The 16,332-nt window shown below is 35.6% G+C and overlaps 3 protein-coding genes across 3 annotated transcripts; 2 read left to right on the forward strand and 1 right to left on the reverse strand.

The window, feature by feature from the left end:
• Positions 1-1,891: 1,891 nt before the first annotated feature.
• LOC145567883 (tobamovirus multiplication protein 2B-like) lies at positions 1,892-4,567 on the reverse strand. Its single transcript, XM_081627302.1, has 5 exons — positions 4,398-4,567; positions 2,933-2,998; positions 2,785-2,849; positions 2,576-2,660; positions 1,892-2,304 (listed from the first exon to the last, which is right to left on the reverse strand). Exons 1-5 carry the CDS (start codon positions 4,530-4,532, stop codon positions 2,263-2,265), a joined length of 393 nt encoding a protein of 130 aa, XP_081483428.1. The 5' UTR covers positions 4,533-4,567; the 3' UTR covers positions 1,892-2,262.
• A 1,248-nt stretch (positions 4,568-5,815) lies between these two features.
• LOC145567884 (MND1-interacting protein 1-like) lies at positions 5,816-11,488 on the forward strand. Its single transcript, XM_081627303.1, has 2 exons — positions 5,816-7,838; positions 10,650-11,488. Exons 1-2 carry the CDS (start codon positions 6,144-6,146, stop codon positions 11,154-11,156), a joined length of 2,202 nt encoding a protein of 733 aa, XP_081483429.1. The 5' UTR covers positions 5,816-6,143; the 3' UTR covers positions 11,157-11,488.
• Positions 11,489-13,472: 1,984 nt separating this feature from the next.
• Positions 13,473-16,332, forward strand: LOC145569380 (aluminum-activated malate transporter 14-like). The gene is made up of 6 exons (XM_081628727.1): positions 13,473-13,996; positions 14,128-14,268; positions 14,365-14,637; positions 15,139-15,251; positions 15,380-15,523; positions 15,624-16,332. Exons 1-6 carry the CDS (start codon positions 13,687-13,689, stop codon positions 16,308-16,310), a joined length of 1,668 nt encoding a protein of 555 aa, XP_081484853.1. The 5' UTR covers positions 13,473-13,686; the 3' UTR covers positions 16,311-16,332.

Raw genomic sequence — 16,332 nt, forward strand, 5'->3', positions numbered from 1 at the left:
GTTTGTTAAAAAAAGAAAACGCATTCCTAGTCTTTAACTCGTGTAAGCCTATAACTCGTGCGACATCTTTGGATCGACAGAGGTGTGTTTTAAACCATGAAAGTACACTTTTTAAAGAGACACGAGAATTTCTATGGTAAAACACAAAACACACACGTAGACCAACCATGAATTCCCCCACTTGGACTTGGACTTGTTAGTGGCAACCCGAATATCATTCGGTGGTGAGGTGGGGTCATGTCATGCTACTCTTTTTTCTATTTTCTTGGTAGTTTGCCAAGTGCTCTAAGATTACATCAATTACATGGAAATGAGAAAGCATTGTCATCTTCTTTGTGATATTCTCTAACAAATTTATCCTTCTTTAGAATCTGTTCTGATTTAATGAAATAAATTGATTAGAGATAACCTGAATCGAATTAAACTAAATATTTTATAAGAGAAGCAAATTAGAAAATGAACTGATTGGAGCTGAACTGAAATTAAGCTAAAGAGAACACTCCCTTAATAAAATGAAATTGCTTCTTTCTACAATTCTTAGCTTCATGGTTTTTTATTCCATGATTGGATTTTGTTCTTTAATGGAATGGTATGAAATCATTTGACATGTGTAAATCTCCGCCGAACACGCTTGATCGTGTGATGTAACGATTCAAATCGGGTTTATATATTTGTCAGATCAATGTAATCGATCATTATGTACTTTTTAAGTACTTTTATTATTTAATCAAATATGTATGTCATGACACAACTTTTCCAACCTTAAACGTTAATAGATGCATCGTACATATATCTTCATTGCACTTGATCTTTGTTTGCTCATCTTGATCCAACATGATCATTATGAGTTTATAACATTATCCACTTGAGATAAGATTAAAGACCTAATCAGCCAAAATACTAAATTTGTTAATTTATTTGTCACGTATCATACAGTATATTCTTACCCCTAAACCATGAAATTTTGTGCAATTGATGACAATGCACCTAGTCATCTCAAAGCCCATCAGTTTCAAAAAAAATGTTCTTTTTTATGCATGCAACTAAAGTTACATCCATCCAATTTTAATGCTACGAGTCTACGACTGTTCAATTTAAGTAAGTATTTCTCTTGATAGGATTAAGTATTGTTGCACAATAAGGTCAAGTACTTATCAACCCAAAAAAAAAAAAAAAAAAAAAAAAAAAAAAAAAACAGTTTACATCAACATTAAGCTAAGTTAAATTTTGAAAGCTACTCACAAGACTAAGTAAAGTCTAAAACCGTTTAAAACAGGTTTTGGAAGAAACATACCATAAGAAATGATTTTGTGTGTCATGATTCATGAATGTCAAATTGTCATTTGACATTTGTTGTGTTTATTTCGTTGTTAAGTTCTTCAACAGTTGAACTGCAAACTCGTACATTGACAATTATTGCTAGCCACTTGAGTTTTGTAGACTGGTTTTGATACAGTCATATTTGTGAGTCCTTCTATACGAAGATTTCCAACGATTATTCCAAGTAAAAACTGTGGTCTTACAAACCAAACAAAGAAAAATGAAAAATGCACTATCATGATTCAAACAATGTTTTCCACCCTTGTATTGGTTGCACTCCATATTACTGTCATCTATTTTGCATCTTGGCGATTTAATATAAGTTTAGCCGTTTAGGCATCTATATTGAGCTTTAGCCCCTTCGACGTGTCACAATAGGCCGTGTAGTACAATGAGCTGCTTACTACATAGAATGATCATTTCATTCACACAATCTCCTACTTGATTGACTGCTTATTAGCTACATATGCTATCACAAGAAACGCGTTGAGCTCTGGTTTGGAAATTTAGCAGTCCAATCAAATATAATTTTGTCCAGAACTCTCTTGTTTCAGGACAAAAACTAAGCCTCTTGAATATAGAAAATTCTAATTCATTTTTGAGATGATCACTTCAGCAGGAAAAAATTGATTGCCAGTCAGTAGAATGCAACACAATTTTGAATAGTATGCTGGATTAAAACAAATGCTATGCCTTTCTACAGTATACAAATGCAGGCTACGTGTACGGCTCCAATTCTCATTTTCTTCATCTTTACCCCTCACTCTCACACCACCCTAACTCTATAGAAAAAATAGAGCCATGTACATCAAAAAGTAGTATATCACTTCAATGTTAAAAGGACACTTCGGAGTGGCTGGAAAACCTTGCTGAAGAGGTTTTCTCGTCTCTGCAGAATACCCCTCCACTGATTAACTCCTCTTACCACTCTAGCCAGGCAGTTTAAGGCTCCCCTGACGATTGGTTTGCTGCCCCCTCTTGAGACTGCAATGAGAAAAGCCATCAATACTCTAGAAGTTTACAGGCTGATAAATTGATAAATAATCTGTAAGAAGCCAAATCCAACTCATTGGAAGAGGGACATCCAGACATGTATGGAAATCTGAGCCGAACTTAGTAGCATAAGTTCAAAAATCCAGATAATATAATTAAATCTAAAGAATGACCCTGTGAATTTCATCACAAAAGCATAATTAACTTAAGAAACCAATTTTAAGTGTGTAGCAGGGGGGAATGGAGGTGAGATTTGATTTACCTGTTCAGAGGGTTGAGAGGAAGACATGAGTTGGGAGCTTTCCATATTTGTGAGCAGCTGAGTTACAGTATTTAAATGAGGAATGCTGCATACATGTAAACCAACAAGATGGGGAAACACAAAGAAAGGATGCCCAATGATCAATTGATAGATACAAATGGTCCAATTCTTGATTAAAAAAAAAGAGGCGAAATTATAAGATACAAAACCTCTGCAAACCATTTTCCATATATGCATCAAGTGAGGAAATCACTAGTGGCAGCTGCTGCAACACCTGCACCATTTCTTAAGCGACTAAGAATCAAATTTGAGCTAGGCACTTCTGCTTACATGAGTCTTATAAATGAATCAACATACTTGTCCTGTATTTTTTATGGTATCAGTCTTTGCCAAAAGGTTCTTGGGAAGCTTTGCCAGGTGAGCCTACACATGAACAAAATCAACACAATTAACCAACTTATATGCTAGAATTGTTCATTTCAGAAAAAACAAGTCTCAACTCTCATTAAGAAAACAACCCAAATGTTAGCTTATCTTGTCTGTCGTGCATCACAGAATCAGTTGCCATTGGTATGATCAAATGTCAAACTTAACTAGGTACAAACTTCAGTATTTATTCCCAAGCATAGAACCCAAACAAAAATTACGTAAAGGTTTTCTCTATCTCAATTTCACTAGTATGATTAAATGCCACATGACTTAACTAGGTGCACCACCTTTGGTACTTTTCCAGTATAAAACCCCAAAAAAATGTATGTAAATGCTTCCTTTTCCTGAGAAACTAGGAGAACATTCTTTTCCTCTCTCTACCTAGGTTTTGAAAGGTTTTAATGCTATTTTCAGGCTAGCTATACTTTCTCCAAAAAATAATTCAACTCAATTTCTTATATCCTTACTTCAACTTACTCGTTTAATCATAAATACTATCCCATATCATCCTTCCACATTGCGTCCATTCAAAGGTCACAAATTGCTACAATCCACTGAATCAATGTAATTGAACTACAGTATTATTCTTCATTGTCTCACGATTCAGCAAGTGTTCCTATATACAGTGATGGTTAAGTCTGTTGGTGCCCTAAAGGCTAAACTAATAGGTTCAATCACCAAAACGAATAACACATTCAGTCAGGGTATTAGCTATGCACAATACAGTATGCATAACAAACAAACGAACGAACATACCAATTAGGCTTCTAGCAAGCAAAACTGCAAAACCAACTTTCCCGAGCAATTAAGTAGGTTTCTTTTTACTCCATAATTCATTAATATCCGACTCATGTGATCAATTTCTTGGCCTAAATTGGATCCTTATGTAACAATTCTCTACTCAATAATCTAATTCCGGTTTATGCCCGATCACCACTGTGCGTTCATCCATATAATCAATTGATACATGAAGAATAGCAATAGCAAGACTAAAGCACCATTATATATCACCTAACACTCAAAAATTATAATCACTTTGATAATTTTGCTTAGGATTAGAGCGAAGAGCAAAAAAAATCATTTTGATCACCTGGGTCTCAGCCTTCTAAATTATTAGAAGCAAATCCACATACTTAGCTAAAATCAAGAGCAATGTATATAACATGATCAATCCTAAAAACAGTCGAAATAAAGATTAAAAATTCCAGCTCCAAAACCCTAGAAAATCAAAATTGGGGAAAGATGATACATGATAAATTACTCCCCTAAAAATTAACGATAGCAAGAAATTGTCAGATTCGTGAAAATAACTGGAATTTTCAGAAAAATAAAATAAAAAGGAAGTAATGGTATATAAGATAGAAGATGAGTGGAAATGAAGAGAGAGAAATGCCTGAGAGGGAGAAGAATTCTGCATAAGTTGGAGAAGATTGGAGGTGGATTGGATTGACTGTGAAATCTGATCAGCCACTGTTGCTTTCGCCGTCCCTTCTCTACTGGTTCGTCCCCTTCCTCCCGTCGTCGCCATTTTCACTCCAAAAAAAAAAAAAAAAAAAAAAAAAAAAAAAAAGTACGGAAGCTCACAACAGTAATTTTCACTTTATGTTATTGTTCCCACTATTATGTCTCTCACATGTCAACCCGAATTTAAACTCGAGTTATTGAGAGAAAATTCGATTCAAAATTAACCCATTTATAATACTTCCTTCGTTTTTTTTTTTTTTTTTTTTAATTGTACCATGAGTAATTTCATACTAGTCTATGCATTACTTTGGCTACTAAGAGCAACTCCAATAGTTGTAGCAAGGGATTTGCTTGTAATTTTCAAAAATTTTTAACTACTAGCTTGATCATTGGAGCTAGTAAATATAAGGAGATATGTAATATATTATATTTTAGGAAGATATAAATATATAATACAATTAGCTTAGACAAGCTACTTTGCTTGAGAAAAAAAATTTCCAAAGAGGATTAACTTAAAATAATTAAATTTAGAAAATGCGAGTTGCCCTTGGTGTGATTTAGCCGACAATTTGTGTAATCACGCTATCTTTGACCGCATGTGTGCAGTAGCTGTGGGAAGAGGGAGGGTGCGGGAGGTTGCTAGTAGATAGGAGTGGCACAATGTGTGACATGTTGCTGTGGCTCGAAATCATAATGGTGAAGTCTTGTTTGTTGCCACTTCAAGGATTAGAGCTTGTTGGCACAAAAATTGTAGAAATAGGGGGCTCCTATTAACGCCGAAACTTGCAAAAAGCTACAGATATGAAGATGTTGTTCTAGTTAGATTGTTAAGTTCTCATCAATTGTCTTCTCGATTCAGAGTCAAATAACTATGAGTTGACCATTGGAGAATTACCTTATTGAACATTGCCTCTCAATTTAATGGATCAACATTTGATAGTAACCTTAAAATAAGAAGGTGAATTCCTCGCTATCTCCACCAAGCATGGTTGCCTAGTTGGTGATACATCCCTTATTAGAGCTTGTTGTGAACCCACACTCCCTTTGTCCCTAAATTTTTGCCCCATTTGACTTTTTACGGTCTCTTAAATTCTTGTCAAAATATTATATTTCATTTATGTATGCGTAAAAATTATTAACAAGTGACATTAATAAAATACTATATATATCATAAGACGAATCAAACAAGATTGCACATGAATATATTCCTTTACACTAAATATGAAATAACGAAAATTATCATTAAACTTTTTAAGTTTGACCCAATTTTAACCGAAAAATAAGGACGGAAAGAGTAATATACGAGTATAAACATTTCCTCTCATTGTCAGTATTGTCACCCTCACATAACACAGACACACTACTGCGGGTTCTGTCCATGCGCAGCTACGGCATACAACATCGGACCACACAAATTTAATTGACGTTACCATCTTCAATCCTCTCATCTGTGAGTTCGTTCATTCATTCATTCCCCTTTCGATTGAATGTCCCCTTAACTTAATTTCACAATTTCCCCTTTTTTAATTGAATTTTTCCCTTTAATTTTATTCAATCTTGCATCAAATTAGAGCAGATTACAAAAAAGATTGTATCTTTCTTATTTCTTTCCGATTGAATCTTTGTAAGCGCCGTTAATTTATTGGGTTTTGAAACATAAAATTTGTTGTTGAAAATGGGTTGTACTGTGAGGGAAAAACACATTAGAACAAGTAGAAGATCAAGATCAATGAAACCCACAAACACAGATGTTGATAATCTTCATCATCATCATCAAACTCTATTTAATGATAGAACTTCTGCACTGGCTAAGTCTATGCTTGAATCTGGGTTTAAACCATGGGCGTATAACATGGGTTTTAGTGATTCTATGCAAAATGGTGTTTCAAACCCTAATAATAACCCAAATTCTAGTAATGCCCAGAACCCTAGTTTTGATGATTGTGGTTGGGGGTATTGTACTGAGGAACAATTAGAGGAGATTTTGTTGAAGCAATTGGAGTTTTTGTATAATGAGGCGCTGTCGAAGCTTGTTTCTTTAGGGTATGATGAGGAGGTTGCATTGAAAGCAGTGTTGAAGAATGGACATTGCTATGGGGGTATGGATGTGTTGACTAATATCTTGCATAATTCATTGGCTTTTCTGAATAGTGGGTGTTGTGGAAATGATGGGGGCCATGGGGAGTCCGAGCTTATTTTTACGGATTTGAAGCATTTGGAAGAGTATTCTCTTGCGGGTATGGTTTGTCTGTTGCAGCAAGTTCGTCCCAATTTGAGTCGAGGGGATGCAATGTGGTGCCTCCTTATGAGTGATCTTCATGTGGGTCGGGCGAGTACTATTGACATTCCTATGCTTTCCTCACCTGGTAATGCAGTGAGCAATGTGGAAAGTGTTAGTACCAACTCCTCTGGTTCTGGAGTTAGTGTCCCCCCTGGGTTGTGTAAGTTTCATGGGGGTTGGGGTTTTGGAAATGGGCCCAATTCAGAGCTTCCTAGTAATGATTTTGGTGGCTTTTTCCCGTATTCAGAAGCTAGCATTCAGAGAGAAATCGATTGTGCTAAGAGGTTTAATCTCAGTCCTTCGATGAAGTCCCTGTTGAAGCGGAATGTTGCAGCCTTTGCTGCTGGGTTCCGCTCCAAACAGAAGCTACAAATGCAGTCTCAACCTTGCGCCAGCTCTGTGGTTAGTGGTGATTCAACAAAAGAAACTGCATCCGCCACTGTTGATGTGGCAAGTGAGCCTGGTGTGGAGTCTAATGATAATAACCAAGACATTGTGAACTCTTTGTTGTGTAAATTTCAAGATTTGAATCTTGATGAGAATTTAGAGTGTGTTACGGAGGATCAGAAGGATGAGATAATCTTGACTTTATTGCATCAAGTAAAGGATTTAGAGAAGCAGGTAAATGAGCGTAAGGAATGGGCTCATCAGAAGGCAATGCAAGCTGCTAGAAAACTTAGCAGTGATCTGACAGAACTTAAGATATTGAGAACTGAGAGAGAGGAGACTCAGAGGTTAAAAAAGGGTAAGCAGACCCTGGAAGATTCAACCATGAAGAGGTTATCTGATATGGAGAATTCTCTAAGGAAGGCTAGCAGTGAGGTTGATCGTGCCAATGCAGCTGTTAGACAGCTTGAGGTTGAGAATGCTGAAATTCGAGCAGAGATGGAGGCTTCTAAGCTGAGTGCATCAGAGTCAGTCACAACCTGTTTGGAGGTTGCAAAGAGAGAGAAGAAGTGTTTGAAGAGACTTTTGGCATGGGAGAAACAGAAAATGAAGATGCAAGAGGAAATTGCTGCTGAAAAACAGAAGATTGCTGACTTGCAACAGCAATTTCTGCAGATTCTTGCAGATCAGAAGGAAGCTGAGGTGTGTAAATGTGTAATAATTGCTTATATTTTTGTTATGTGCTGTTTTTACGTGCACATTTATTTCCCTGTCAACTTTTGCTGCAATTACTCTCTATCAGTGAAATGCTGCTGCTGTGATGAATTTTTTTTCTATTTAGACTCACTTCGCGATCTTCTTAAGGTAACTAGGAGTCTAGGACTTTATCTGTTTGACATGGGTCTCATAATGGCGCTTTTTCATTCGATTAATTGTCTCATCCTATGTCACTGCTCGGTTTAAGAGTAGGAAACTATCAGTAAGTTGATGACCTAATTTGCTTAGATGTAGTTCTTTTTACACCTTTTTCTCTCCATTCTACTTAACAATTGAGCTAACTTGATATTATATATCCTTCTTTGCCAGTCTATATATGATTGTCATGGTTGAAGAAATATGTCTCTTAGGAAGGAGTACTCTTTTTGTAATTGTTTAGCTTTATGAAGCCAAATTCATAACCCTTTTGCCCTACATCATGGCCTGTATAATAATTGGAGGTCATCCTACACATGGAAATTTCATAAATGTTCTTAGTATTCTGTTGCTGCTGTTGTTTTTTTTTTTTTTTTTTTTTTTTTTTTTTTTTTTTTGTTTTTTTTTGTTCAGGGTTTTGAGCTATGATATTTTGTTGTGTGCGTTGCCTCAATCTAGTACAGGGTATGATTTTGGAATGTGGGTTTAATGGGGAGGTGATCTGTCTCTCAGATCAGAATTCTTCCTTTATCGTTGGCTCAATCCCCCTCAGATTTCTTTGTTTGTTCATGAAATCATGAAAAAATTGAAAATTTATTCAGATCTAAGGATTAGTTTGAAATGAACACGAGTAAGAAAGGATTTCAGTGCCATTTTTAATGGGTGGCACCCTCCAGAGTTCTGCTAGAAGTTGGAACTGAGCAAGGGTGAAGCTCTTCTTTGCCATCATCTTTGCTGATTTTGCTTTTGTTGACTTACCATTGAATAAATCTGGAGTTTATAATCTGGCATTTCATTTTGTGGGAGGATGAATTTTGCTGATGTGAAATGCTTAGCTGAATTTTGGATATGGAATACTAAAGGTTATTTTATGTCATGTGAGATTTCATACTATCATTCAGGGAATCTTTTCATGAAATAGCTTTTTATATCAGTTACTCGGATGACACTGATTTCCATTGCATGTTAGGGTACTGACCAAACAAATGGAGATTGTACTTGCCAAGATGGTGTCTTATCTTCTCTTTAGTGCATATCACATTATGTGTATCCATCTTTTCTAATAACAGAAAAGGGATAAAATAAATAAATTCTATAATATAGGATATTCTATTGGCATGTACTTCCTCTGTTTAATCACAACACTTTATCTATTGTGCTTGTTAACGCAAAACTTTGACCGTTAATTTATATGTTTAATTATGTACTTTGCATTAGTTAAAATTCACTTAAAAAAATACCTTTCATCAAAAAATTATAAAAAAGTAACATAGTTACATTATTACGTTTGTAATATGTTTGTAAATAATATGGTCAAACTAGTATATGAACAGTGCTAAAGTCTAAACACTGTAATTAAAAAGAACGGAGAAAGTGTATTGTTAATGTTACTTAGATTCCATTAATTGACCTGATGCTGAAGTATCAGCTGCTTAATCTACATGTAAAGTAGGTCAAATATACTTCATACGAAGTATATATTATAGCCTTGAATAACTTATGCAATAACCTTTGCTGCTTATGGTGTTGAGTATTGGTTGATTTTTGTGGGAAAAAATAATCCTGCATGCTTCAGAAATGAGGGGGAGGGTTTGTTTATGTTATGTGTATGCTTCTAAGAATCTAATTTTTTTTTCATGTTGTGTACTAAGACTTGAATTGTACTTTATGAAGCAAGGGTTCCTGATTTACTCTTAATAGAGGGAAGATGGCTGATTTTTCTGCAAAAATCTCACTCTTTTTTTTGACAAAAAGTAGCCCATTTTATTAAGTACTCTACTTTATCAGTTATCTTCCTTTATTCCCACTTAAGTATTTTTTTATCTTGTTCTGTATATTTTTGTGATTATTCATTTAATGTGGTTCTGCAATTTCCTCAGCTTTGCTTCACATTATACAGTTGATAAAGATCTACATGCATTGTTTTTAGATGAATGTTGACATTAGCTATTTAAAAAAATTGCCCATTTACTAACTGAATACTGAATAGAATAGTTGGACAGCATAAGGACTGTATTTCTGAGGTAATTTCTCCCATAGAATGCACTGTTATCTTTATAGGTGAATCAATAAAGCAAATACACACTTCCTTGCCATATCATTAATATATGATTCCATTGAGGTTAATGCCTTGTATTCTGTACTCGGTCTTGTGATTATTTGTAATGCTTGTTTATCAAGTTTTAAGTGATATGTTTTTCATTGGATTCAATTCTGAACCAAGCATTTGTTTGAAGGTGGCTTCTATTTAACAGCTGTAATGCACTTGCAGGTATATTACTATGTGTAGCTGTGCTTTATTTCTGTTTTTCTGTACCTGTTTGTCCTTGTTTTGGTTAATTTCTTGATATTTTTGGTATTTTCTGTCCATTATCTTTCCCATAGCCCCAAAATGAAAGAAGAAAGAGATCTTGAAACGAAGGGGAAGAAAATGTGGCAAATTAGTAGCTTAATTTAAAATCTTATTCTGGTGTCTGAGCTGTTTGTTGCTAGTACACAATATTTTAAAGGGCGATGCCATTTTCCTCTGGTTGGCTGCTTATAATTCCAGCTGAAGTTAGCTCAAATTATCTATTTACTAAGTCAAGTATATTATGACAGGCGAAGTGGAAGAAGGAAGTGAAGAAAAAGGAGCATGCGATGACTCAGGTGGAGGAAGAAAGACGTTCCAAGGAAGCAACAGAGGGAAACAACAAGAGAAAGCTTGAAGCCTTGCGCATGAGGATAGATATAGACTTCCAGCGTCACAAGGATGATCTCCAAAGACTTGAGCAGGAACTGTCCCGCCTGAAAGCAAGTGCACATCTCATTGAGCCACATCGTGATTCTTCAGATGCTTTTGCTACAGGACGCCCCGAAGCAGCAAAAAATCAAGGGGGGACTATTGCAAGGCTTCTCCGGGAATTGGATGAACCTGAAAAGGAAGGGTCAGAGAGAGAATGCTTGATTTGTATGAAAGAGGAAGTTTCCGTTGTGTTCCTCCCTTGTGCACATCAAGTAATGTGTGCTAACTGTGGCGAGGATTATGGGAAGAAGGGTAAAGCGAATTGTCCCTGTTGCCGATGTCCCATTGAACAGAAGATCCGCGTTTTTGGTGCTAGCTCATAGACACTCAGTTTGTGGCTGAAATATTTTTCCTGCACGGACTTCTACAGGTGAGTACACTCTGCAGGAAACAATGTAAATAAGAGGGGGTGGGGAGCAGAAAAATCGTGTTATGTGCTTCTGTTTTCAAACTATTGAAGCATGAAATGCTATCAAATAAGTCACCAGGAAGGTGATTCGACATGGCTACCAGATGTTTGACTATACTTAAAACTTCACAGATGGTATATATTACATAACCCTGTTAAGAAGGGAAAGCTAATACTTTGATGGTAAATTGTTGTAGCCTCTGGTGGAATAAATTGTGGTAAATTTTACTGTTCTTTTGCATGCTTGTGATTGCTATTATTCTTCAGCCTTGAAAATTTTCCGATATATTTGCAGTGATGTTTGTTGATGTTCTTTATTATGGAGTACTGTTTGTGATGATAATTGTTGTAACTCTGCAAGTAATATTAGCAGGAAGTATAACCCAGAAACAGATGTTGGAGGTTGCTTAGATTTGAGAAAGAGTTCGCTAAACTATTATTGGGTATTAGATGGCTGCTAAATGTTAGCCATTCAGCCTGAGTCTTATAGGATTTAGGACACCTAGATTTCAGTGAATTTTGTTAGGCTAGGTCAATTTGATGTATTGCTGGGTCCAAATTTTCAGGAGCAACGTGTTATATTTACTTAATTGGCGGATGTTCGGAAGGAGTCATGAAGGATAATGGTGTAAACAAATTCAATATCAAGATGAGTTTATTGATTTCATCCATCATGCTAGATGATATTTGCTACTCTATGTCGTACATTTGTGCTCCATTATTGATATACGAGTATATAAATACGATAAATCAATTATACTTTAAAAATTTGCATGAAGTAGAGTGTAAATTTGCTTGTAATCGGTTGTATATTATTATATCGCTCTAATAAAATGTCCCAAGCAAATTAGAAGTATCATTGTGTTTAATTTAACCAACAACAAAATGAAATCAAACTCCTTGTTATGTACGGAGTAATGATAACTGAAATGTTAAGGGCTTATTTTGTTTACGTAGAAGTTTTTTTTTTTTTTTTTTTTTTTTATTTTTTTTTATTTTTATTTTTTTAAAGGAATTATTTTGTTTAGTTTACTTCCACTTATTTTAGGAATAGTAAGCTCAAATATAGAATTAAGTTTTGACAAGGATTACCAATTTTAATATAAAACTAAAATTATTCTTAATAAGTTAAGATAATTTCAAATTAGTTATAATAAGAAAAGATAAATTCTAATTCAAGTAAGTACATATCAAGTAAATGAAACGCATCCCAAAATCTCAATTAATGTTAGTGAACCCATTTCGCGTAGTGAAATGAAAGAAAAAATAGCAAACCATAATAAAGATTTCACATCTTTGTTTTATAGTAAATTTGAACTTTGAACAGTGTTAGGTGAGGTCAATATCTGTTACTCGTGAATCTTTCACCACTATAGATAGCTTTAATATTAATGCAAGTGTCCATAAAGGAATGAATGATTAATTGATTAGGCTTGCTTGGTTGATGCAGAGAAAGCTATAAAAGACAAATAATTCAAATGAGACTGTGTACAATATTCATAACCAGCTGACCTCTATCACTAACTATAATAATCATTTTCCTTATCATCACGTACGGTCTAACATATATAATCATTTAGCGCCTGTTCACATTTACTAAACTGAGCTGAATTGAACTGAACTGAACTAAATTAATTGAAGCTGAACTGAACTAAACTGAGCTGAAATGAATATTTTATGAGAGAAGGAAATTATGAGCTGAACTGAACCGAACTGATTGGAGCTGAGCTGAACTGAACTGAACTGATTGGAGCTAAAATTAAGCTGAAATGAACAGGCCCTCAGTAATCAACATTCATATAATCATTTTCCTTATCATCACAAATCTTGTTAACTACTTCTTCCAATCTTCCGTCCCACAAATTAGTTAATCCGATCCGACTCAAAGATTAAAATGATTAAAACTAATTGTATATTTAACAAATATGTACCCAATAAATGAAGATAACTAGACTTGACTCGAACCAAACATGAATCGAATGAAGTAGTATCCTTTTAGCAATTGTGGTAAATATTGCTTTGTCATGCCCTTTGACTTTCCTATAAGTAACTATCTAATGAAAACAACCACCGTACCTTAAGCATGAAAGCATCCTTTCATAACAAACCATACTTTTAATAGAATGCATGTGAATTTATAATAAAAGAAGCATTATTATTAATATCACCCTCAATTGTTCACATAAAGTTACACCACCCCTTATGTTGTATCTAGCTATATTTTGTGACACTCATCAAAACTCTAGAACTTCCATAAACTCTCCAAACTACTATAATCTGCCACCAAAAACCTATATAATTATACCTTATATAATATTTTACAATATTTATTTATAAATACATATACTTGTGATCAAAGTTGAACATTATTAGTCACTTTGATTATATTCTTGTTTGTACCTTAGCCTTTAAGGAGCAAAGTATGCTCCTTTGTGAACTTGAGTATGGGGATTGATAGCATGGATCCTAAAGCAGGAGGACCGGTTTCGAGTTCATTGAAAGAATGGAATGATGGGAAGGGTAATAAGATGGGATTTAATGAAGAGAGGTTAAAAAGGTTTGCAGGTTTGGTATACAGAACATTCTGGGATGTTGGTAGAGAGGACCCTAGACGCGTGATCCATGCTTTCAAAGTCGGGTTGTCATTGACATTGGTGTCAATGTTGTATCTCTTGGAGCCTTTGTTCAACAATGTTGGACAAAATGCTATTTGGGCTGTTATGACTGTTGTTGTTGTTCTCGAGTTTACTGCAGGTTAGTTTTTTGCTTGTATGATACTTGATAGCATCATTATAGCGTCTGATAATGTACTTGATACTGGTTGGAAGTCATATTTATGTTACTCGTATTTATTTTGAAAACTGACAACAAATTCTTTGACGTAGGGGCAACATTATGCAAGGGATTGAACAGAGGACTTGGGACAATTATGGCTGGATCATTGGCGTTTTTCATTGAGTTTGTTGCCAATAAATCTGACCATCTCTTTCGCGCTATCTTCATTGCATTTGCAGTTTTTTTAATTGGTAGGTTATGATCATCTATCCAATCCTGTTAAAACTTTCTTGTTTTTTATAAAGTGGTTGGGTTGATGATTTACCTTAATGGTTTGGACTTGGCAGGAACATCAGCTACATATATAAGATTCTTTCCATATATAAAGAAGAATTATGACTATGGTGTGGTGATATTTTTGTTGACATTTAACTTGATCACGGTGTCTAGCTATCGTGTCAATGATGTTCTGCACATAGCACAACAGCGCCTTTATACCATTGCCATCGGCTGTGGGATCTGCCTCTTAATGAGTCTCTTGGTTTTTCCACATTGGTCAGGGGAAGATCTACACAATTCTACTGTCTCCAAACTTGAGGGCCTTGCTAACTCTATTGAAGGTAAAGAGTAAACATAGACTTGAATCTGATGATATAAATAACTGAATCATGTCAAAATCTGTGTTCATCCTTTCATGTGAGCTATTAATGATGATTAGAACAGCTGCTTGATAACAGATCACAACTTCTGTGGTGTAACATAAACGGGATCACTTGAGGTAGTATCCGAGCCAAGTCTTTCTCCCTTCGATAACTTCAGGGCTTGTAAAAGCGACCCAAGATTTCAAGTCACTTTACAGACTTACGAAAGTGACATAATATGACTTGGCTCCTATACTCTTCAGTTGATGTTCATTAAACTGTAGTAAGTACTAATATACTGATTAAGACTAACTTCTATTGTATACCTGTTTAGTAAAAGTAGTAGAGAACATGGTCTTAGTTAGGGAAATGGTGTATGCTCACATGATATATGTGAATGAAAGTCAAGTTTTGAGGTGCTGTTTCGATCAGCATGATCAGTAGTTACAATAAGTGCCTTCCTGTTGTTTTTGATGGCAGCATGTGTCCAACAATACTTCAGTGACTCAAAATCGGAATCTGAAGAAGATAATTTATCTGATGATCCAATCTATAAAGAAATTTTAGATTCAAAATCTGAAGATGAGGCCCTGGTAAGGATGCATACTGTATTATGCTTAAACTTACATAGGACAGTAGTTTATTGAACAACAGTTTACAGTTCTCTGTACATATATTTTACTTTTAAGCTGAGCTATTTGCCGAATTCTGGTTATTTAAGGCATTATATGCAAGCTGGGAGCCTCGGGCATCAAGGTACTGCTACCAGTTCCCATGGAAGCAGTATGTTAAGGTAGGAGCAGTTCTTCGACATTTTGGCTATACTGTTGTTGCCTTGCACGGATGTTTGCAGACCGAAATTCAGGTACTGCAGTTACATCTCTGAATGATCCCTAGAGTAAACTTATTATGCTAATCTGTGTGAAGTTTTTCAATGTAGCCTCAATGATTTGTTACCTTTGTAGACTCCAAAAGCAGTTCGCGCATTGTTCAAGGACCCCTGCTTCCGGCTTGCAGCAGAAGTCTCAAAAGTTCTAAGAGAACTAGCAAGCAGCATAAAAAACCGGCGTCATTGCTCTCCATCAATCCTCTCAGACAACCTCCATGAAGCGTTGCAAGACCTTGATACTGCCTTAAAGTCTCAACCTCGGCTCTTTCTTAATCCCACCCTTGATAACCACCACCCTGCTCCACCCAACTTTCTTACCTTAGCAACTTCTGCCAACAATGACTTTAAGAACTCCTCTACCATAGCCTCAAGAAATTTTGCCATACCAAGTTTTAAGACTGACTCTTCTGCCCTACTCGAGTGGAAGAATAAGCGAGATAAGAAGACTGCTATGGCTACTGAGGCTCTAACACCTAAAGACAAGGAAGGTGGAGGAGACAGAAAAATGTTAAGGCCAACTTTGAGCAAGATTGCCATCACAAGCCTAGAGTTTGCTGAAGCATTACCGTTCGCGGCCTTTGCATCATTGCTAGTGGAGACGGTTGCTAGGTTGGATCGCGTCATTGAGGAGGTAGAAGAGCTTGGTAGGATAGCTCAGTTTAAGGAGTTTAAGGCAGGGGATGACATTGTTGTTAAGTGTGATGATAAGCCAATTAGTAATGGTTATCATAATAACCATCTGCCTTCCCATGGTTTTGATTAATTGATTTAAGAATAAATTCTAA

This window comes from Chenopodium album, chromosome 11 (assembly GCF_948465745.1).
Source record: "Chenopodium album chromosome 11, dcCheAlbu1.1, whole genome shotgun sequence".
In the NCBI taxonomy this organism is placed as follows: domain Eukaryota; kingdom Viridiplantae; phylum Streptophyta; class Magnoliopsida; order Caryophyllales; family Amaranthaceae; genus Chenopodium; species Chenopodium album.